Source organism: Manis javanica, chromosome 7 (assembly GCF_040802235.1).
Source record: "Manis javanica isolate MJ-LG chromosome 7, MJ_LKY, whole genome shotgun sequence".
NCBI classification, from domain to species: Eukaryota; Metazoa; Chordata; class Mammalia; order Pholidota; family Manidae; genus Manis; species Manis javanica.
The window spans coordinates 89,162,818-89,187,630 of record NC_133162.1 but is presented as its reverse complement, the minus strand read 5'-3'; the positions used below and the strand labels follow the sequence as shown (position 1 = coordinate 89,187,630).

Below are 24,813 nucleotides of genomic sequence, written 5' to 3'. Positions count from 1 at the left end.
AATAAATGTCTCCAGTTTTTCATCCCTTCTATCATGAAGAATATTCTTTGGGGTGCATTGTCCAAGGGTCTGCAAAGCCACAGGAAAGACAGACTAAGCAACTTCTCATTTACTCAGATATTAGAGGAAAAGACCAATAATACAAGTTGAGATAATAAAAAATATTGCCTTATTATCAAAACAAAAGGGCATATTATGAGAAAGAATGAAAAAGTTTTAAGATAAAATATGTGTTGTTTTTAATTAACCATTGCCGTGGCTAACTCATCCTATGTCCTCCAGGTCTTGGAAAGCAGGGGTGTGGAGCAGGCAGGAGAAGATACTCACTGTCCTCTGCCTCCAGGGGCACTTTGGTGGAAAGAACTGAAAGACCCTGCCTTACACTGCTGTAGACAAAAGACCTTCGCTGGCTCTAGTACAAATTCTGGGCATGATCCTCCCACTCCCCCAGAATATTCTTTTGCATCACTGAAGAAGACCTCATTGAAGGCTTATTCATATCCTTCCTTCAACTTGCAATTTCCCATGATTACCTAAACCAGAAATGACTCTCTTCTTTTGAACTCCTTTCATATTGCCTATGAAACTATGAAATATTTAATGCCTTTTCCTATGAGGAAAAGAAAGAAAGTTCATAAAGCTGGAGTCAAAGAGCAAAGGGAGCATGAGAGGAAGAGAAATCAGCAAGGTAGGCAGGGTCCAAAATACATAAGGCTTTATAAGCCAAAGTAAGGAGCTTGGATTTCATGCTAAGAATAATGTGAATCTAGCAGGATTTTCAATGAGAGGGGTGAGGGGGAGCACATGATCTGATTTCAGTTTTTAAAAATATCTCTGCCTACTGCATGAGGAATAGAATGTGGTGAAGTACAGAAAGAACAGAAGGAAGACCAGTGAGGAAGATACTGCAGTTGAGAATTAACAGTGTCTTGGGCTAGAGCAGTAGTTGTGGACATGGATAAGTTTGAGGTCTGTTTTGGGGTAGAATTTACAGGACTTGTTGGTGGATTGAAGCTGAGAGTAGGGAAGGAAAGAGCAACCAATGCAAACACCTTGATTTTGGAGCTTTGGCAACTGGATTGGTGGTGGGACTGCTTACTGGTCAGGAGAAAACTGGAGGAGCTACAGATTTAGGGAAGTCAACTGAGAGACCTCCATGGGTGGTAATCCATTTGCTGTGACTATTAGACATATTATCCAGGGGGAAGTGGGGGTAAGGTGCTGGATACATGAGACTGAAGTCCAGAGAGAGGTCAAAATTGTAGAAACAGATTTACTAATCAATACATGTATGGTACTTAAAGCTAGGAATGAGATCACCATGCAAGACCTGGTATCCATAGAAGAGAAAAGGGCCTAAGACCAATATCAGGGGCACTCCAGACTATAGATGTTGAACAACCAAAGGACATTGAGAAGGAAGAAAATTAGGAAAATGTACTATCATGAAGGACAAGAGAAGGAAGTTGGCCAACTACAATTTACTGCATATAAATGAATAAAGTCATATTGTGAACTATAAATGTACCTTTTGTGAATATGTTAGCATGTCATATCTCAGTTCCTATTCAACCCTAAGTAAAACTAATAATAATGAACTACCTACCAGGAAAACTGAATAGTCTAAAGTGGCTATACCAAGATGTTGCCTAACAATGAAATCTAACTTAATATAGTCATCTGGCTTCTACCCTTGGCACTTTAACTGTAAAACATACTATATTACTCAGAAAAAAATATGTCAAAAAAGACACTGACAAAAACTACATGATCATATCAACAGATACAGAAAAAGCATTTTAAGATATCCAATACACTTCCATGATGAAAACATTCAACAAACTGAGATGAGAAGAGAACTTCCTCAACCTGATATAGGCTATTTATGAAACATCTAAAACTAATGTCATCAAATGCATTAATAGTAAAAAACTGAATGTTTTCCCATAAGATCAGAAACAAGGCAATGATGTCCACTCTCACCACTACTATTCAACATTGTACTGGAAATTCCAGCCAGGACCATTAGCCAAGAAAAAGAAATAAAAGGCAACTAGATCAGAAAGGGAAAAGCAGATCTTTATTCACAGATGATATTATCTTGTATAAAGAAATTCCTAAGGAATCCAATAAAAACTGTAAGAACTAATAAACATTCAGAAAGTTTATACAATATAAAACCAATGTGCAAAAATCTATTGTATTTCTGTATAAAATAGAACAAACTGAAATGAATTAAGAATACATTTTCAATTGTAAAAGCATCTAAAAGAATAAAATTCTTAGGGATAAATTTTTAAAAGAAGTACAATTCTGGTACACTGAATGACAAAACATTATCAAAAGAAATCACAGAAAATCCATTTAAGTAGAAAGACATCCCATGTTTGTGGATTAGAAAACTTAATATTGTAAGACATCAATTTTTTCCAAACTTATCTACTAAATTCAGCACAATCCTTATCAATATTCCAGCTGTCCTGTTTGCAGAAATGTATAATCAACATGGAAATGTAAGGAACTCAGAATAGCTAAAGTAAGTCAGAGGACCCACAGTTCCTAATTTCAAAACTTACTTTGCAACTACAATAAAGACAGTGTGATACCGGCATAAGGATGGGTAAATAATCAAAAGAATAGAATTGAAAGGCCAATAATAACCCTTACATGTATGGTCAGTTGATTTTCAACGAGGGTGCCAGGAAAAGTTCCTGGGGATAGAAATAGCCTTTTCAATACATGGTAAAAAGACAATTGATAAATATAGGCAAAAGAATTACATTGGACCCCAACCTCAAATCATACATAAAAATCAACTCAAAATGGCTAGGGAGCCAAGATGGCGGCATGAGTACAGGCGGAAATCTCCTCCCAAAACCATATACATTTTTGAAAATACAACAAATACAACTATTCCTAAAAGAGAGACCAGAAGATAGAGGACAACAGCCAGACTACATCTACACCTGCAAGAACCCAGCACCTCACGAAGGGGGTAAGATGCAAGCCAAGGCCTGAGCACCCCTCACGACAGCTCCCAGTGGGAGGAGAGGAGTCAGAACAGGGAGGGAGACGGAGCCCAGGAAGACCTGTGAGTGGGTCCCTGCAGCCAGCACATCTGGGACTAAGAAAAGCGAGTGCTTTTTGAAAGTCTTAAAAGGACAGAGACCCCACAGCTGGATGGAAGTATCCCGGGAAACATAGCCCAGTAGCTGGGAATCCCAGGGAACTCTGGGCACCCTAACCCCCTGGGCAGCAGCGCAGCTCAAAGGCCCCTCACAGAGATAAACAGCCTCCTGCTGGTTTCCCCTCCAATGTGGCACCACCATAATGGTGTAGCAGCCTGAGGCAGCAGGGCAGAGCTTCCTTCACAGCGGCCAGGCAAGAATTAGAAACCCCGTCTGTGCACAGCTGCCCAGCACAAGCCGCGGTTCTTCCAGGAGAGGAAGGCCGCAAACCAGCAAGAAGGGACGTTCTCCCAGCCAACACATGCACCAGCTCCCCACAAATACCTCTATCACCATGAAAAGGCAAAAGAATCTGATACAGACCAGACTAACCCAGATATTCTCCCCTGACAAGGAATCTGGGGAGATAGACCTAACCAATCTCCCTGAAAAAGAATTCAAAATAAAGGTCATAACCATGCTGATGGACCTGCAGAGAAATATGCAAGAGCTAAGGGATGATGTCTGGAAGGAGATTACAGAAATGAAACTATCTCTGGAAGGATTTATAAGCAGAATGGATAAGATGCAAGAGGCCATTAATGGAATAGAAACCAGAGAATAGGCATGTAGAGAAGCTGACACACAGAGAGATAAAAGGATCTCAAGGAATGAATCAAAATTAAGAGAACTGTGTGACCAATCTAAAAGGAACAATATCTGCATTATAGGGGTACTAGAAGAAGAAGAGAAAGAAAAAGGGATAGAAAGTATATTTAAAGAAATAATTGCTGACAAATTCCCCAAACTGGGGGAGGAAATAATCATTCAGACCATGGAAGTATACAGAACTCTCAACAGAAGGGACCCAAGGAGGACAACACTAAGACACATAATAATTAAAATGGTAAAGATAAAGGACAAGAACAGAGTTTTAAAGGCAGTTAGAGAGAGGAAAAAGGTCACCTACAAAGGAAAACCCATCAGGCTATCATCAGACTTCTCAATAGAAACCTTACAGGCCAGAATAGAATGGCATGATAAATTTAATGCAATGAAACAGAAGGGCCTTGAACCAAGGATACTATACCCAGTATCCAGCATGATTATCATTTAAATATGAAGGAGGGTAAAACAATTTCCAGACAAGCAAAAGTTGAGGGAATTTGCCTCACACAAACCACTTCTACAGGATATTTTAGAGGGAAGGCTCTAGATGGGAGCACTCCTAAGGCTAAACAGATGTTACCAGAGAAAATAAAATCACAGCAGAGAAAGCAGACCAACCAAATACTAACTAAAGGCAAAAAATAAAATCAACTACCCACAAAAGCAGTCAAAGGTAACACAAAAGAGCACAGAATAAAACACCCAACATATAAAGAATAGAGGAGGAAGAATAAGAAGGGAGAGAAATAAAGAATCACCAGACAGTATTCATAAAAGCTCAATAAGTGAGTTAAGTTAGGCAACAAGATACTAAAGAAGCCAACCTTGAACCTTTGGTAACCATGAATCTAAAGCCCACAATGGCAATAAGTATATATCTTTCAATAATCACCCTAAATGTAAGTGGATTGAATCTACCAATCAAAAGACACAGAGTAATAGAATGGATAAAAAAGCAAGACCCATGTATATGCTGCTTACAAGAGACTCACCTCAAACCCAAAGACATGCACAGACTAAAAGTCAAGGGATTGAAAAAGATATTTCACGCAAAGAAGGAGAAAAAAGCAGGTGTTGCAGTACTAGCATCAGACAAAATAGACTTCAAAACAAAGAAAGTCACAAGAGACAAAGAAGGACATTATATAATCATATAGGGGTCAATCCAACAAGAGGATATAACCATTCTAAATATATATGCACCCAATGCAGGAGCAACAATATATGTGAAACAAATACTAATAGAATTAAAGGAGGAAATAGAATGCAATGCATTTATTTTAGTAGACTTCAACACAAAACTCACTCCAAAGGACAGATCCACCAGACACAAAATAAGTAAGGACACAGAGGCACTGAACAACACACTAGAACAGATGGAAATAATAGACGTCTATAGAACTCTACATCCAAAAGCAGCAGGATAGACATTCTTCTCAAGTGCACATGAAACATTTTCAAGAATAGACCACATACTAGGCCACAAAAAGAGCCTCAGTAAATTCAAAAAAATTGAAATCCTACCAACCAACTTTTCAGACCACAAAGGTATAAAACTAGAAATAAATTGTACAAAGAAAGCAAAAAGGCTCACAAACACATGGAAGCTTAACAACATGCTCCTAAATAATCAATGTATCAATGACCAAATTAAAATGGAGATCCAGCAATATATGGAAACAAATAACAACAACACAAACTCCCAACTTCTGTGGGACACAGCGAAAGCAGTCTTAAGAGGAAAGTATATAGCAATCCAGGCATACTTAAAGAAGGAAGAACAATCCCAAATGAATAGTGTAAAATCACAATTATCGAAATTGGAAAAAGAAGAACAAATGAGGCCAAAAGTCAGCAGAAGGAGGGACATAATAAAGATTAGAGAAGAAATAAATAAAATTGAGAAGAATGAAACAATAGAAAAAAATCAATGAAACCAAGAACTGGTTCTTTGAGAAAATAAACAAAATAGGTAAGCCTCTAGTCAGACTTACTAAGAGAAAAAGAGAATCAACACACATCAACAGAATCAGAAATGAGAAAGGAAAAACCATGACGGACCCCACAGAAATACAAAGAATTCTTAGTGAATACTATGAAAACCTATATGCTAAGAAGCTGGAAAACCTAGAAGAAATGGACAACTTCCTAGAAAAATACAACCTTCCAAGACTCACCAAGGAAGACACACAAAATCTAAACAAACCAATTACCAGCAAATAAACTGAAGTGGTAATCAAAAAACCACCCAGGAACAAAACCCCTGGGCCAGACGGATTTACCTCAGAATTTCATCAGACATACAGAGAAGACATAATACCCATTCTCCTTAAAGTTTTCCAAAAATTAGAAGAAAAGGGAAAACTCCCAAACTCATTCATTGAAGCTAACATTACCCTGAAAGCAAAACCAGGCAAAGACCCCACCAAAAAAGAAAATTACAGACCAATATCCCTGATGAATGTAGATGCAAAAATACTCAACAAAATATTAGCAAACCGAAATCAAAAATACATCAAGAGGATCATACACCATGACCAAGTGGGATTCATCCCAGGGATGCAAGGATGGTACAACATTTGAAAATCCATCAACATCATCCACCACGTCAACAAAAAAAAGACAAAAACCATATAATCATCTCCATAGATGTTGAAAAAGCATTCAACAAAATTCAACATACATTCATGATAAAAACTCTCAGCAAAATGGGTATAGAGGGCAAGTACCTCAACATAGTAAAGGCCATATGTGATAAACTCACAGCTAACATCATACTGAACAGCGAGAAGCTGAAAGCTTTTCCTCTGAGATCGGGAACAAGACAGGGATGCCCACTCTCCCCACTGTTATTCAATGTAGTACTGAAGGTCCTAGCCATTGAAATTAGAGAAAACAAAGAAATACAAGGAATCCAGATTGCTAAATAGAAGTTAAACGGTCACTATTTGCAGATGACATGATATTGTACATAAAAAACCCTAAAGACTCCACTCCAAAACTACTAGAATATTGGAATTCAGCAAAGTTGCAGGATATAAAATTAACACACAGAAATCTGTGGCTTTCCTATACACTAACAATGAACTAACAGAAAGAGAAATCAGGAAAACAATTCAATTCACAATTACATCAAAATGAATAAAATACGTAGGAATAAACCTAATCAAGGAAGTGAAAGACCTATACCCTGAAAACTATAAGACACTCTTAAGAGGAGTTAAAGAGGACACTAACAAATGGAAACTCATCCCATGCTCTTGGCTAGGAAGAATTAATATCGTCAAAATGGCCATCCTGCTCAAAGCAATATACAGATTTGATACAATCCCTGTCAAATTACCAACAACATTCTTCAACGAACTGGAACAAATAGTTCAAAAATTCATATGGAAACACCAAAGACCATGAATAGCCAAAGCAATCCTGAGAAAGAAGAGTAAAGTGGTGGGGATCTCACTCCCCAACTTCAAGCTCTACTACAAAGCCACAGTAATCAGGACAATTTGGTACTGGCACAAGAACAGACCCACAGACCAGTGGAACAGATTAGAGACTCCAGACATTAACCCAAACATATATGATCAATTAATATACGATAAAGGAGCCATAGACATACAATGGGGAAATGACAGTCTCTTCAACAGATGGTGCTGGCAAAACTGGACAGCTACATGTAAGAGAATGAAACTGGATCACTGTCTAAACCCATACACAAAAGTAAATTCAAAATGGATCAAAGACCTGAATGTAAGTCATGAAACCATAAAACTCTTAGAAAAAAACATAGGCAAAACTCTCTCAGACATAAACATTCATGACTTCTTCATGAACATATCTCTGCGGGCAAGGAAAACAAAAGCAAAAATGAACAAGTGGGACTACGTCATGCTGAAAAGCTTCTGTACAGCAAAGGACACCATCAATAGAACAAAAAGGTACCCTACAGTATGGGAGAATATATTCATAAATGACAGATCTGATAAAGGGTTGACATCCAAAATATATAAAGAGCTCATGCACCTCAACAAAGAAAAAGCAAATAATCCAATTAAAAAATGGGCAGAGGAGCTGAACAGACAGTTCGCCAAAGAAGAAATTCAGATGGCCAACGGACACATGCAAAGATGCTCCACATCGTTAGTCATCAGAGAAATGCAAATTAAAACCACAATGAGACATCACCTCACCAGTAAGGATCGCTACCATCCAAAAGACAAATAACAACAAATGTTGGCAAGGTTGTGGAGAAAGGGGAACCCTCCTACACTGCTGGTGGGAATGTAAATTAGTTCAACCATTGTGGAAAGCAGTATGGAGGTTCCTCAAAAAGCTCAAAATAGACATACCATTCAACCCAGGAATTCTTCTTCTAGGAATTTACCCTAAGAATGCAGCACTCCAGTTTGAAAAAGACAGATGCACCCCTATGTTTATCGCAGCACTATTTGCAATAGCCAAGAAATGGAAATGACCTAAATATACATCAGTAAATGAATGGATAAGAAGCTGTGGTACATATACACAATGGAATATTATTCAGCCATAAGAAGAAAACAAATCCTACCATTTGCAACAACATGGATGGAGCTAGAGGGTATTATACTCAGTAAAATAAGCCAGGCAGAGAAAGACAAGTATCAAATTATTTCACTCATATGTGGAGTATAAGAATAAAGAATAACTGAAGGAATAAAATAGCAGCAGACTCACAGAAGCCAAAAATGGACTAACAGTTACCAATGGGAAAGGGACTGAGGAGGATGGGTGGGAAGGGAGGGATAAGGGGTGGGGGAAAGCAAGGGGGTACTACAATTACCATGTATAATTAGCATGTAGGGGGGGCATGGGGAGGGCTGTGCAACACAGGGAAGACAAGTAGTGATTCTACGCTGATGGATAGTGACTGTAATGGGTGGGGGGGTACTTGGTGAAGGGAGGAGCCTAGTAAACATAATGTTCTTCATGTAATTGTAGATTAATGATAACAAAACAAACAAAATAACAAAAAAACAACAACTAAAATCAATTCAAAATGGATTACAGAATTGAATATAAGTGATAAAACCATAAAGCTCTTAGTAAACATAGGAATACATCTTCGTGATCTTAGATTCAACAATGATTTCTTATATATGACACCAAAAGCCCAAACAACAAAAGAAATATTAAATAAGGCGGACTTCATGAAAATCGAACATTTTTGTCCTTTAAAGGACCCCATTAAGATAGTAACAAGACATCTACAGAAAGGGAGAAAATATTTGCAAATATGTCTCTTAAGGGCTTTGTATCCAAAATGCATAAAGAGCTCTTACAACTCACCAACAAAAACACAATCTAATTAAAAACTGGACAAGAATAGATTTCCTCTAAAGATGATGATGATGAAAACATAAACATAATTAGTCATTATAGAAATGCAAATCAAAACCACAATGATATGCAATTTAATACCTATCAGGATGTCTATAATCAGTAACATAGGTAGTAACAAATATTGTCACAGACATGGAGGAATTGTGACCCTTATATATTGATGGTGGGAATGTAAAATGATGCACTTGTTCTCTAAAATAGTCTGATAGGTCCTCAAATGGTTAAACACAGAGTTACTAACTGATCCAGCAATTCCACTCCCAGGTACATACCCAAATAAATGAAAACACATGTACACAAAAACTTCCATACAAATTTTCATTGCAACATAATTCATAATAGCCAAAAAGTAAAGTGAACAGAACCCAAATGTTCAACTCATGAATGAACAAATAAAAGATGGTATTTTATGGAATATTATTCGGCAATAAAAGGAAATGAAGTACTGATACAAGCTACAACAGGAATGAACCTTGAAAATGTTATGGTAGTTGAAAGAAGAGTCACAAAAGATCACATATCTGGTTTGATTTATATGAAAAGTCCAAAATAAGAAATCTACACGACAGAGATTACATTAGCGGTTGCCTAGGGCTAGAGGAGATGGGGAGTTTGAGGGGTGAGGGTTAAGTGGTGTGAGGTTTCCCTTCAAGGTAATAAAAATACTCTAAAATTAATTGTGATGATGGACATACAACTCTGTGGATACACTAGAAACCACTGAATTATACACTTAAATGGGTGAATTGTATAGCATCTGAATCATATCTCAATGGAGCTGTTTAGAAAATAAAGAAAGCCATTATGTCTTTCAACAACAAGAAAAACTAGATGCTAGGATGGTATATTATGAGAATGGTCTAAGAAAAAATGCTTTAGTGCAGTGGTGCTGAAAAAACATTGGCTTTAGTAGCCAGGTATGGGTGTAAATGCCACCTTACACATATTACTTATGCCTCAGAATAAAATGACATATTAAAAAACCTCTACTGCAACTCCTAGTACAAGGAAGGAAGAAGGGAACTGTTTCAACTGGAATGAAGTTAAAAGGCCAGAACAGACATTGAAAGTAAAGTTATGGTGCTCATAGCAATAGTACATCTCATCTGAAAGAATATGTAGTTTAATTTTAGGGAAAATGTGTGTGTCTGTGTGTGTGCACATGTGTGGACATACAATAATATTGTTATGAAACTTTGTAACTAAAATTTTGAGACCTAAGTAATGCATATTTCATTTCAGGAATAGTAATACAGTAAAAAGAATTTAGATAACCCTTCGTATATTACTATTATGGAATTTAGCTGAGTGATGAAAAAAGAAACTTCATTTTAGGTTCTCAGAGCCATGGCACTAATTTCAGTTGTTTTCCAGAAAATGAAATTTTGTGCTATTTTTAAAATTTAAATAGAGCATAAATTTCTATTTGTAGTAACATTGAAAAAAAAAAGAATTGTAGAGGAAAAAAGGGGTTAATTCAGGCCTCCAAAAGTTATTTTCTAAGTCTTCTGAAAGCAGTCAAAAGACAATAAAATGAAATCTTAGAAAAAAAAGTGAAACAAAAATTTGGAGGGTTAAAAGAAAGCTCCCAGAAAAAAAATTTGTAATTCAAAAGAAATGCAGATATATAGAATGCAATATAATTCCCTCTGTCATTTTTCAATGTAAATACTACAAAGAAAAGTTTGCATGTCAATGATGAATTTATCCTAATTTATATCTGCTATAAATGAATCGTATGAAATGAGGCATAGACTGGAGAAAGGGCAATGAAATACAATCAATAAAAAATCACAATGTAAATGTAGACATGATTTGCAAATTCTGATGAGAAATAATTAAAATTCAGAGTTAAACAAATGACATTAACATGTAACTATGCAGTCTTAGGTATGGTTCTTATATTGAATTAATTCACTGGCACTCTGATCTCTAAAAATTATTTTTCATTTCACAGAGGATAATGCTGTGATAAAATGTTAAATGATGACAATAAATACTCTACCTTTGAGATCTTCCACTGTTTCCTGCGCTGGCAACTCCTAAATAAAGGAAAGAACAAAAATCAATAATGACTCAGCTCATTGCCCAATTTCAGGCAGTCAGCAGCCACTGAGCAGCAGCCACTGTTTTTCTAAATGGCATGAGACAATATAGTGTCTGTTCTGTTCAAGCTTCTAACAAAATGGGTAGCAAAAATGAATATAAAGTATATGTACATATAGACATCTAACCAAGGCCACTGTGCTATGATGAAAAGGAATTTGATAATGAAGGTGAAAAGAAGGAATGACGTGCTACTTTAAATGAGTGAATAGAGCCTAGTAACGTCAATCTGGAAAAAAGGTGATTAATGGACTTTCCAAGAGACAAGTATGATTTAATGTGGACAGGGGAGTTGATTCCAGGGGAAGGCATCACAAAGATGATTATTTAAATGAATGACAGACAAGAGAAGAGGGGAGCAGGTCTGTGAATGGGTCTTCTGGCCAGATTGGCAGGTCCGGCAGGGAGAGGTGGCAGCAGAACCGTGGTGAATGCACTTCCAGAACACGACTGGGTGTTTACCTTACGGTCCAGTACCCCTCAAGCCATTTCCACTCTCTGGGATGCAACAGCCACAGACACAAGGGCCAGTACTTACAACCAGTGTGCAAGTAACTGCCACTACACAGGTCAGTTCTGGGCACGATCAGCACCACCACAGCAGCAGGAGGAGCGGAACAGAAACAGCCCACTCACCAGGAGCCCAGAAGAGTGATGAGAGCTCAGGCTCGGCCCTTTGGAGCTGCAGCGGAGGGGAGGTGTAGAGAGGCTTCTATGGGATTCTTCCTTTTTGCTATTGTTAATCTGTCTATTATTGCTTAAACCATGAGAAACAAGAAAGCAGTGATGTTATCAAATATAACTATGACTCTTGGTATTAGTTCCAAAACAATTTTTTTCCTAGATTCTATTTTGTCATATTCATTGTATGCAGATTTTATTTTTAAAAGAGAGTTATAACATTACTTTAAAATAAGGTATGCTTTCCTAAGGTACTGTCAGAAATCAAGGCAAGAACAGTGACAATGCTTACTCAAGAATTACTCTCAAAATTTTAGTTCTGTGCAATGTATTACTTTCATATTAACAAATATATATGTTCTTTCTGAAAATACTCCAGTATGTGCTAAGCTTTTAAATGATAACATAAAAATACTGAAATAAAATATTTTGTTGTGCTAAGCCTTATGGAAATGAATCCAAGAGCATAGTATAAGGTCGTAATATAATAGTTAAGCCATCTTGACAATCTGTCAACTTAATGCTTAAGTGTTTACTTAAATATAAGAAAAATGTACATATTTGTATTTACCTGTACTGGCATATTTTCATAAACAACTAAGAGATAACGAAAAGTACTTTAATCAAAGTTAAAATATTAAAATTATTAACTGATGCATTAATTAAAAGTGTTACCTTGGATTTTTGTTATTAGTTATGTGTTCACTGTTGGTCTCATTGTCTTTATTTGGTTTTTCTTTCTTTCTGGAGGTCTTTTGCTGAATTACTTCTCCTTTATCAAACATGAGGTGTAGGCGATAACTGACCAATTTGATTATTGTGAAGAATATAGTCACTGCACTGCAGTAAAAAAATACAGTGATGGTATTTGGAGGAAAAGCCTAAAGAAGAGACAAGAAAGAAAAAAATTCATTTGCTTATAAGATTATCTTTTGTTTTAAATCTAAATGCATTTTTGGACTATTTATTGAGCCTAAACTGGGCAAGATTTCAAAACTTATTAGTTTTTAACTCTTCCCGGAGGTAATACCTGAGGAAAAAGAGCTGCTGTCTTTTTATCTTTTTTATTTTTAAGTCTTTCTCTTTTTCAGACACTGGTATTAGTTGCCTGATGATCAGCATTTATTTGTAAGCAGGAACCCCACAGAACAAAAGCTATATTAGAGTGAGCCTCTCCATTTTCTATTATTCCTTCTCCATAGCCTAATCTGATCTTCCTGTGCATCTGGTCTTTAAGGCCAGAGGAAGGCATTTGAGGGGCTGTTTCCTTCAACAAAACACAAAACCCCTCAGAGAACAGAGGAAAGAGGGAGGGAGAAAGGCTAAGGGAAGTCTCCTTTCTTGATATCCCACTGGGTTAACACCATGGGGCCAGTGGTGTGACCAGGCAAGGAGCCACAGAAGGGTGTACTGCTTCTAAAAGGAAGAGGGATATTTCCACCAGTGACAAAGGATCTTAGCACAGACATCATGGTGAAAGTCAGGTCAATTCTGTTCACTCCACTCAAGAAACAAGAAGAATCACTGGGATCCACTGAATTGTCCCACTCTGTAGGTCCCCACATAACTTTCTAGTTCTCTCCTTGGACCATGGACCATTGCAGGTTCTCTGGTACTTCCTAAGCTCAATTCTTTTCTTTTGGGATAAAAAGGGATCCCTGGGTATCCCAAGATGATAACAAAGATAGCCTCATAAACAGTGAGACCCTTTTATCAGTGGACCTCCCTGAAGGACCTCAGAAACCCAGTGATCAGTCTTGTCCATGCTGCAACCCAGAACACAGCTGGGTCTGTAGACTGCAGGGCACAGTCATGTCCTCTACTATGGTCTTATCTGACAGTGCATCCTCCAGGTAAGACTGTTCCTAAAACAGAACGCTGAAAAAAAAAAAAAAAAAAGGAAAGAGGAAACTGTCACTGACAAATAGAAATTAAAGAATTCTTACCATCACTGACCTGCTTTTATTTCTCGGGGGAAAAGTCCACAAACAAATATAAATAAATAAATAAATAAATAAATGAGTAATTAAATAAGATAGTACTAGATAGATAGATAACAAAGTCAGTTCCCTATTTGGAAACAGGTAAGTTTCACCTTCCACATGAAACTCTTGATAAGAAGTTGTGAAAAACCTCAAACAATATACAAACAAGTTGAAAAAAAAGAAAAAGTGGGATAGGGGTCATTGACAGCCTCCATCAGTTTTTCTTAACATGTTCGTATATTTCTGGTCTAAAATATTTAGGCTAAAGCTAGAGAGTGAGTTTGAGAGTTTGATAAAGAAGGAGTAAAAGCTAGCAAATGTTCATGGAAATAGATTAGCATCCAGCAATATATAAATTATATTCAAATATTATTTGAATTATAATACAACTTGGGCTTCACACCACTTTTATGAGTAGGGGTAGCATAGAGAGTTAGTGCTTACCAAACATTCCATGTGTTCCCCTACATTTCCCAGCTTCCCTTGCAGTAAGGCTGCAGCCATGTGACTACTTTTGGCCAACTGACTTTGAGTAGAAGTGCACTTCTAAGCCTAGACAATTACAAACTAGCCTCTTCCATTTCCCTCTTCTCTTTAGTTGGCTGAAAGCTTTTTTTTTTCAGACGAAAGAACTTCCTTCACCCTGGATTCCTGGGCTGCTCTGTGGAACAAGGGCCTTCTATACTCAAAATAGACATATGAGAAATAAACCTCTGATACATTTAACCACCGAGATTTGGGACTTTACCTGCTGTGGCAGTTGGCATTGCTTAGCTTAATTAATATTGCAGGTTATATATCCATGGGGAAGATAGCATTCAAATTAGATTAATGATAAATTGAAAAAACCTCAAGGCTATTCAAGGCATTGGGAAGAGAATGTTAGGGAGGAAGGGTGAGAGAGAAAAGATTATATGTCGATAATGGGAAAACTCACTTGGAAAGAACTGACTTGCCACAATAGGAAGAGATATTACTCTTTAGTTTATCCTCACAAATATGGACTACATCATTGGCTTCATAATGTTGAAATTAAGAGAAGGCAATAAGTTAGAATTGAAGTAAACATGAGATTTAGTGTCTAGTTCACAATCCATGTGAGAATAGGTCCTGTGAATGACCACTTGGCACTTCCTCATGCCCCCAAAAAAGCTCATAAACCTCACCAGGCCATAGCGAGATGGAGATTTTACTGAAAATTCCCTGGAAAGAGGAAAGGTTTCACAGCATGCTACAAATGGCACATTATTCCTCCCAAAATTCCCTGCTTTCATTCCTTTAAAAACCTCTCCCTTCAGCAGACCTTCCAAACAGAATCTAAGATCCTCTCAAATATCACATTTTTTATGTTATGTAATTAAGCTCTGCTTAGGCTCTTCCAATTCTACATTACCACGGAAATCACTGAAAATTACTTTCAAGGCCATTTTACCGCTGACATCATTATGCTCAATCAACACGTTAGAGTAGGCAGTTAGACATGAGCAGGAAGAAAGAATGGAGGACAGCAGACCTCCCGCTCTCCACTCAGTCTCTTCCCAGTCTCCATCCAGAAACCACCCTGTCTCCGCTAGGCCAATCCCTTTTGCAGTTCAGCATGAACTAATAAGAAAATTACGGGTCACTGGGATCCTCCCAATTTTAGAGCATATGCATTTAAGGAAAACCTTGTTGCTAACGGCCCTGATGCCATCCTAATATCATTCTTTTATCATTTACATTATAGTTTTGGCCCCACCCTGGGTTTTTCTCACTCACGGGAAGAATGATGAACACCAACTTGGGCACAGAGGCTCAAGGGCAAGAAGCAATGCAGATCCAAAGGATGATGTAAGAGACAAAATGGGAGGGAGGGAACCAAATAAATCCCCATAAAAGACACATTATAAAACCCAGGAAGCAGGGCAGGATTAAAGATGGCAGCATGAGAGATGAGACAGAGGCTTCCTCCTAAAACAATAAATAAAACAAAAATATAATTAATACAACTAATCCTCAAAGAGCAACAGAAAAGAGGACTGCACCAGACTGCATACACCTGGAGAAAAGAGCAGACCTCATGGAAGAGGGTACCAAAGCTGTGGCCCGACAGGACCCAAGCCCTTTCCCCACCCCAGCCCACTGGCGGGAGGAAGAGAAATGGAGTGGGGAGGGACTGGAGGCCTGGAACTGCTGAATACCTAACTCCGGAGATATGCTCTGGGAGCACAAACCTACATTTCATGGTGTTTGCACGGTACTCTCATGATTAGGGTGTTGGAAAGCTAAGACAGGCAGAATTCCTGGAGAGACTAAGGTTCCAGCCAATTGCGGACAGCAGGGATCCATATCTGGCTGCTCTGTGACAAAAGAGAGGTGGGCAGTCTGAGAGACTTCCTAACAGCAAGAGGACTGCTAAAGGGGCAAGCATTGCACAGAGCTTACTGCTCAGGAGAAAGGACAGGTAGACAAAATTGTCTGGGTGCACTCTGCCCAGCAAGTTGGGAGCTTTCACAATTTTCAGGTGCTCCAGGTCCCTGGCTGGCTACACAGCTCCAAGGACTCCCTCCATAATATGCAGCCTACTGCGACTTTCTCCCAGCTAGCCCACCTGGCTCACAAACTGGCAAACCCTACCATGGCATTAGGCCAGCCAGAGGGAAGATCTGTCTACACCAACTACAAATGCAAAGCATAGAGGCATATACCTGTGGGCTCAGTCCACTGATTCAGGCACTGGAGACAGGTATAGCAGTCAGGAAGTAGGAAACAGCTCTTTCTTCCCCCCAGGCACCAATACCACTTCCTGAGACACCTGAAATTGCTTCAGGGGCTGGGCAGCTCCAGAGATTGGAGTTTCTGGATACTATGGGATGCCGTATACAAATATGAAACACCAAAGGAACCAGGTTCAAGTAAAATTATTAATTCAACTACTGAGAAAGATGACATCAACCTCATGAATCTTTCTGAAAGGGAGTTCAAAATAAAAATCATTAACATGCTCATGGAGGTATGAAAAGATATTCAAGAACTCAGGAATGAATTCCAGTTGGAGATCCAATCGTTGAAGAGCAAAATGGAGGGTATTAAAAGCAGATTAGACATGGTGCAGGAGACGATAAATGAAATAGAAACTAGAGAAGAGGAATACAAAGAAGCTGAGGCACAGAGAGAAAAAAGGATCTCTAAGAATAAAAGAATACTGAGAGAACTGTGTGTCCAATCCAAACAGAACAATATTCGCATTATAGGGGCACCAGAAGAACAAGACAGAGAAAAAGGGATAGAAAGTATCTTTGAGGAGGTAATTGCTGAAAACTTCTCCAATCTGGGGAAGAAGATAGTTGCTCTGGCTATGGAGGTGCACAGATCTCCCAACACAAGGGACCCAAGGAGGACAACACCAAGACATATATTTATTAAAATGGCAATGATCAAGGATAAGGACAAATGACTAAAAGCAGCCAGAGAGAGAAATAAGATCACATACAAAGGAAAGCCCATCAGGCTAGCATCAGACTTCTCAGCAGAAACCTTACAGGCCAGAAGGGAGTGGCATGATATATTTAATGCAATGAAGCAGAATGGTCTTGAAGCAAGATTACTTTATCTGGCAAGATTATCATTTAAATTTGAAGGAAAGATTAAACAATTTCCAGATAAGCAAAAGCTGAGAGAATTTACCTCCCACAAACAATGTCTACAGTGTATTTTGGAGGGACTGCTGTACATGGAAGTGTTCCTAAGGTTTAATAGCTGTTACCAGAGCTAATAAAACCACAATAAAGAAAGTTGAACAGTTAATTACTAAGCAAATGCAAAATTAAATTAACCATCCCCAAAGTCAATCAAGGGATAGACAGAGGACAGAATATGACACCTTATATATAAAGAATGGAAGAGGAAGAAAAAGGAGGAGAAAAATAAAAGAACCTTAGATTGTGTTTGTAATAGCATATTAAGTGAGTTAAGTTAGACTCTTAGTAAGGAAGTTAACCATGAACCTTCAGTAACCACAAATCTAAAGTCTGCAGTGGCAATAAGTACATACCTATCGATAATCACCCTAAATGTAAATGGACAGAATGCACCAATCAAAAGACACAGAGTCACTGAAAGGATAAAAAAAACAAGACCCATGTATATGCTGCCTATAAAAGACTCACTTTAAACCCAAAGACATACACAGACTAAAAGTGAAGGGATGGAAAAGATATTTCATGCAATTAATAGGGAGAAAAAAAGCAGGAGTTGCAGTACTTATATCGGACAAAATAGACTTCAAAACAAAGAAATTCACCAGAGACAAAGAAGGGCATTGCATAATGATAAAAAGGTCAATCCAACAAGAAGATATAAGTGTTATAAAGATACATGACCCCGACACAGAAGCACCTACATATGTGAAACAAATACTAACAGAATTAAACGGGGAAATAGAATCTAATGCATTCATTCTAGGAGACTTTGACACTCCACTCACTCTGAAGGACAGATCAACGAGACAGAAAATAAGTAAGGTGCAGGCACTGAACAACATATTAGAACAAATGTACCTAACAGACATCTACAGAACTCTACACTCAAAAGCAGCAGAATACACATTTTTGCAAGTGCACATGGAACATTTTAAGAATAGATCATATACTAGGCCACAAAAAGAGACTCAATATATTCAAAAAGACTAAAATTGCACCAACCAGTTTCTCAGACCACAAAGGTATGAAACTAGAAATAAACTACACAAAGAAAATGAAAAATCCCACAAACACGTGGAGGCCTCACAACATGCTCCTAAATAACCAATGAATCAATGACCAAATAAAAACAGAGATCAAGCAATATATGGAGACAAATGACAACAATAATTCAACACTGTAAAATCTGTGAGACACAGTGAAGGCCGCGCTGAGAGGAAAGTATATTGCAATACAGGCCTACCTTAGGAAAGAAGAACAATCCCATATGAACACTCTAAACTCACAATTAACGAAACTAGAAAAAGAAGAACAAAGGAGACCACAAAGTCAGTAGAAGGAGGGACGTAATAAAGATTGGAGCAGAGATAAATAAAATTGAGAAGAATAAAACAATGGAAAGAATCAATGAAACCAAGAGCTGGTTCTTCGAGAAAATAAACAAAACAGACTTATAAACAAACAAAACAAACCCCTAGCCAGACTTATCAAGAGAAAAAGAGTACTCACATAAACAGAATAAGAAATGAAAAAGGAAAAATCATGACGGACACCACAGAAATACAAAGCATTATTAGAGAATACTATGAAAAACTATATGCCAACAAATTGGATAACCTAGAAGAAATGGACAACTTTCTAGAAAAATATAACCTTACAAGGCTGACCCAGGAAGAAACAGAAGATCTGAACAGACCAATTACCAGCAATGAAATTGAACTGGAAATAAAAAACCTACCTAAGAACAAAACTCCTGGCTCAGATGGCTTCACTGCTGAATTTTATCAAACATTTAGTGAAGTCCTATACCCATCTTCCATAAAGTTTTCCAAAGAGAAGAAGAAGAGGGAACACTTCCAAACTCATTCTATGAGGCCAGCATCACTCTCATACCAAACTTAGGCAAAGACACCACAAAAAAAGAAAATTATAGACCAATATCCCTGATGAATATAGATGCAAAAATACTCAACAAAATATTAGCAAACCGAATTCAAAAATACATCAAAAACGTTATCCATCATGATCACGTAATTTATTCCAGGGATGCAAGGGTGGTACAACATTCGAAAATCCATCAACATCATCCACCAAATCAACAAAAAGGACAAAAACCATATGATCATCTCTATAGATGCTGAAAAAGCATTTGACAAAATTCAACATCCATTCATGATAAAAACTCTCAGCAAAATAGGTATAGAGGGCATGTACCTCAACATAATAAAGGCCATATATGATAAATCCACAGCCAACATCATACTGAACAGCGAGAAGCTGAAAGCTTTTCCTCTGAGATAGGGAACAAGATGGATGCCCACTCTCCCCACTGCTATTTAACATAGTACTGGAGGTCCTAGCCATGGCAATTAAACAAAACAAAGAAATACAATGAATCCAGATTTGTGAAGAAGAAGTTAAACTGGCAGTATTTGCAGATGACATGATATTGTACATAAAAAATCGTAAAGACTCCACTCCAAAACTACTAGAACTGATATTGGAATACAGCAAAGTTGCAAGGATACAAAATTAACACACAGAAATATGTGGCTTTCCTATACACTAACAATGAACTAATAGAAAGAGAAATCAGGAAAACAATCCCATTCACAATTGCATCAAAAATAATAAAATACCTAGGAATAAGCCTAACCAAAGAAGTGAAAGACCTATACCCTGAAAACTACAAGACACTCTTGGAGAAATTAGATACCAATAAATGGAAACACATCCATGCTCATGGATAGGAAGAATTAATATTGTCAAAATGGTCATACTGCCTAAGGCAATCTACAGATTCAATTCAGTTCGTATCAAAATGCCAACAGCATTCTTCAATGACCTAGAGAAAATCGTTCTAAAATTCATATGGAACCACAAAGGACCCCAAATAGCCAAAGCAATCCTGAGAAGGAAGAATAAAGCTGGGGGGATTATGCTCCACAACTTCAAGATCTACTACAAAGCCACAGTAATCAAGACAATTTGGTACTGGCACAAGAACAGACCAATAGGCCAATGGAACAGACTAGAGAGCCCTGATATAAACCCAACCACATAAGGTCAATTTATATATGATAAAGGAGCAATAGACACACAATGGGGAAATGACAGCCTCTTCAGCAGCTGGTGTTGGCAAAACTGGACATCCACATGTAAGAGAATGAAACTGGATTATTGTTTAACCCCATACACAAAAGTAAACTCAAAATGGATCCAAGACCTGAATGTAAGTTATGAAACCATAAAACTCTTAGAAGAAAACATAGGCAAAAATCTCCTGAATATAAGCATGAACAACTTCTTCCTGAATGCATCTCCTTGAGCAAGGGAAACAAAAGTAAAACTGAACTCACGGGACTACATCAAACTAAAAAGATTCTGTATGGCAAAGGAAACTATCAACAGAAGAAAAAGTCATCCTACAGTATGGGAGAATATATTCATAAATGACATATCCAAAAAGGGGTTAACATGCAAAATATATAAAGACCTCACATGCCTCAACATCCAAAAAGCAAATAACCCAATTAAAAAATGGGGAGAGTATATGAAGAGACAGTTCTCCAAAGAAATTCAGATGGCCAACTGGCACAAGGAAAAGATGCGCCACGTCACTAATCATCAGGGAAATGCAAATTAAAACCACAATGAGATATCACCTCACACCAGTAAGGATGGCCAGCATCAAAAAGACTAAGAACAACAAATGCTGGTGAGGATGCAGAGAAAGGGGAACCGTCCTAAATTCCCTAATGGGAATTTAAACTAGTTCAACCATTGTGGAGAGCAATATGGAGGTTCTTCAAAAAACTAAAAACAGAAAGACCATTTGACCCGGGAATCCCTCTCCTTGGAATTTACCCAAAGCATACTACCTCTCAGATTCAAAAAGACATATGCACTCCTAGGTTTATTGCAGCACTTTATTTTTTGAGAGGGCATCTCTCATGTTTATTGATCAAATGGTTGTTAACAACAATAAAATTCTGTATAGGGGACTCAATGCACAATCATCAATCAACTCCAAGCCTAATTCTCAACAGTCTCCAATCTTCTGAAGAATAACAAACAAGTTCTTACATGGTGAACAAGTTCTTGCATAGTGAATAAGTTCTTACATGGTGAACAGTGCAAGGGCAGTCATATTACAGAAACTTCTGGTTTTGATCACACATCATGAACTATAAACAATCAAGTCAGATAATTCATTTGATTTTTATACTTGATTTATATATGAATCCCACATTTCTCCCTTATTTTTTTTTTTAATAAAATGATGAACTGGTAGGTAGATGCAAGATAAAGGTAGAAAACATAATTTAGTGCTGTAAGAGGGCAAATGTAGATGATCAGATCTGTGCCTATAGACTAAGTATTAATCCAAACAGACAAGGGCAAGAAAACATCCACAGATGCAGATTTCTCTCAAAACAGGGGGGGTGAGGTTCTAAGCCTCACCTCTGTTGATCCCCAATTTCTCACCTGATGGCCCCCCTACGACTGTGCCTGTCTTAGGTTGTTCCTCCCTTGAGGAATCTTACCTGCCTCTCACCAACCAGCTGTCTTCCAGGGCCATACAGGGAAATGTAAAGTTGGTAAGTGAGAGAGAAGCAATATTCTTTGAAAAGGTTAGCTTTTGACTTCTTTGCAGATTTATGCCCTGTGGCTCCTATGCCCAGCATTTGTCTTGAGGTATCTTTACCACTTGGAAGAATTATGATACTTGGTAATTTTCTATATGAGGCACGAATTCTACCAAAGGGCTGTAATTAGGAAGGAAGAAGAAAAGCTATAGAAGTAGGAGATGGAAGAAAACATGGGAAGATTGATTATTTCTTTGACATGACTTCTTGTAGAGTAACATAAGCATGTATAGGTTTTAACAAACTACTAATTAAATTGCATACACACATTAACAGAATAGGAATACAGCTACATAACAAAAGCAGACCTACAATTACCAGCCATATCCAGTGAAACCAAGAAAACCAGTTAGGTACCCTAGGCATTTGTGAAAACTTATCAATAATATGATGGATATTGTCTAACTGAATTTGAATAGTTTGAGAAAAATCAGACAAATTAAAACAACACATTCCTGGGAACTGTTCACATCCCATATGTTCTTTTAACAGTAGATAGTCTATAGGTGCACGATTTTGGAGCACTGCAACTTGCACTTCTCCTAATTCTTGGTTGAGTTCTGACAATATAGATCCAGTCAAATTTGTTGTTTTACTGTATGCACAGGCGAGCTTAGATATCTCCTTCTTCATTCCAATGGCAAGTCCAGGAACTGGCGGGATGAATGCAGCTACAACTGCAACAGCGCCAGGATCTTTGTTGAAGTTTTTTGATGATCATCTTCTGGAATGACTCTTCCAGAGGATGTTGATGTTGGAACTTCTTCATATCGTATCTTAGTTCATTTTCTGGGTAGCCAAATTAGGCTTTGATCCTCTGTATGAACACAAACAAACCCTTTGCCCACACGTTGATAGGACCTTTACACCATTGTGAAGAACCTATTGGAGACCACCACACAGGAACTGCTTTTTTTTTAAGAGGAAGAAATATTATCAGAAAAATGTACTTCCATAGCTGATCATCTGACACCCTTTAAAAGATCAAAATTAAAGATAGGTAAAGCATGTATTAATTGTTGATTTACAGTTAATTTTTTTCCTATCAGAGAGTAATCCCCTCCTTTTTTGTTATCATTAATCCACAATTACATGAAGAATATTACCTTTACTAGGCTCTCCCCTACACCAAGTCACCCCCAAAAACCCCATTAAAGTCACTGTTCATCAGAATAGCAAAATGTAGAATCACTACCTTTCTTCTCTGTGTTGCACAGCCCTCCCCTTTCCCCCACCCACTACATTATGCATGCTAATCATAATACCCCCTTTCTTCTTCTCTGCTCTTATTTCTTCCTACCCTCCCATTCTCCCCACTCTCTCTCCATTTGGTAACTGTTAGTCCCTTCGTGGGTTCTGTGATTCTGTTGCTGTTTTGTTCCTCCAGTTTTCCATTCTTCAGACAAGTGAAATCATTTGGTATTTGTCTTTCTCCACTTGGCTTATTTCACTGAGCATAATACCCTCTAGCGCCATCCATGTTGTTGCAAATGGTAGGATTTGTTTTCTTCTTATGGCTGAATAATATTCCATTGTGTATATGTACCACATCTTCTTTATCCATTCATCTACTGACGGACATGTAGGTTGCTTCCATTTCTTGGCTATTGTAAATAGTGCTGTGATAAACATAAGGGTGCATCTGCTTTTTTTCAAACTGGAGTGCTGCATTCTTAGGGTAGATTGCTAGAAGTGGAATTCCTGGGTCAAAGGGTAAGTCTATTTTGAGCAGTTTGAGGAACCTCGATACTGCTTTCCACAATGGATGAACTAATCTACATACCCACCAGCAGTGTAGGAGGGTTCCCCTTTCTCCACAACTTTGCCAACATTTGCTGTTGTCTTTTGGATGGTAGCCATCCTTACTTGTGTGAGGTGATATCTCATGGTGGTTTTAATTTGCATTTCTCTGATAACTAGCGATCTGGAGCATCTTTTCATGTCTGCTGGCCATCTGAATTTCTTTTTTGGTGAACTGTCTGTACAGTTCCTCTGCCCATTTTTTAATTGGATTATTTGCTTTTTGTTTGTTGAGGTGCGTGAGCACTTTATATATTTTGGATATCAAGCCTTTATCAGATCTGTCATTTACAAATATATTCTCCCATACTGTAGGGTACCTTTTTGTTCTATTGATGGTGTCTTTTGATGTAGAGAAGCTTTTCAGCTTGATATAGTCCCACTTGTTCATTTTTGCTTTTGTTTTCCTGCCAGGGGAGATATGTTCATAAAGAAGTCACTAATGTTTATGTCCAAGAGATTTTTGCCAATGTTTTTTTCTAAGAGTTTTATGGTTTCATGACTTACATTCAGGTCTTTGATCCATTTCGAATTTACTTTTGTGTATGGGGCTAGACATTGCTCCACTTTCATTCTCATACATGTAGCTGTCCAGTTTGGCCAGCACCATCTGTTTAAGAAACTGTCATTTCCACATTGTATGTCCATGGCTCCATTATCAAATATTAATTGACCATATATGTTTGGGTTAATGTCT

At 37.8% G+C, this 24,813-nt stretch overlaps 1 protein-coding gene across 5 annotated transcripts in view; it reads right to left on the bottom strand.

The window, feature by feature from the left end:
* The window catches only part of PCNX2 (pecanex 2), a 402,596-nt gene that overhangs the window by 320,810 nt on the left and 56,973 nt on the right, over window positions 1-24,813 (bottom strand). For 4 of the 5 annotated variants that reach the window (XM_037017074.2, XM_037017075.2, XM_037017071.2 and 1 more), the window contains exons 2-4: window positions 12,678-12,883; window positions 11,958-12,078; window positions 11,221-11,257 (exon numbers count right to left, since the gene is read on the bottom strand). In XM_037017074.2, the coding sequence (XP_036872969.1) occupies window positions 11,221-11,257; window positions 11,958-12,078; window positions 12,678-12,883 (364 nt within the window). Of the gene's footprint in view, window positions 1-11,220; window positions 11,258-11,957; window positions 12,079-12,677; window positions 12,884-24,813 lie in introns of those variants that run through there. The other variant, XM_037017073.2, reaches the window with a different exon arrangement.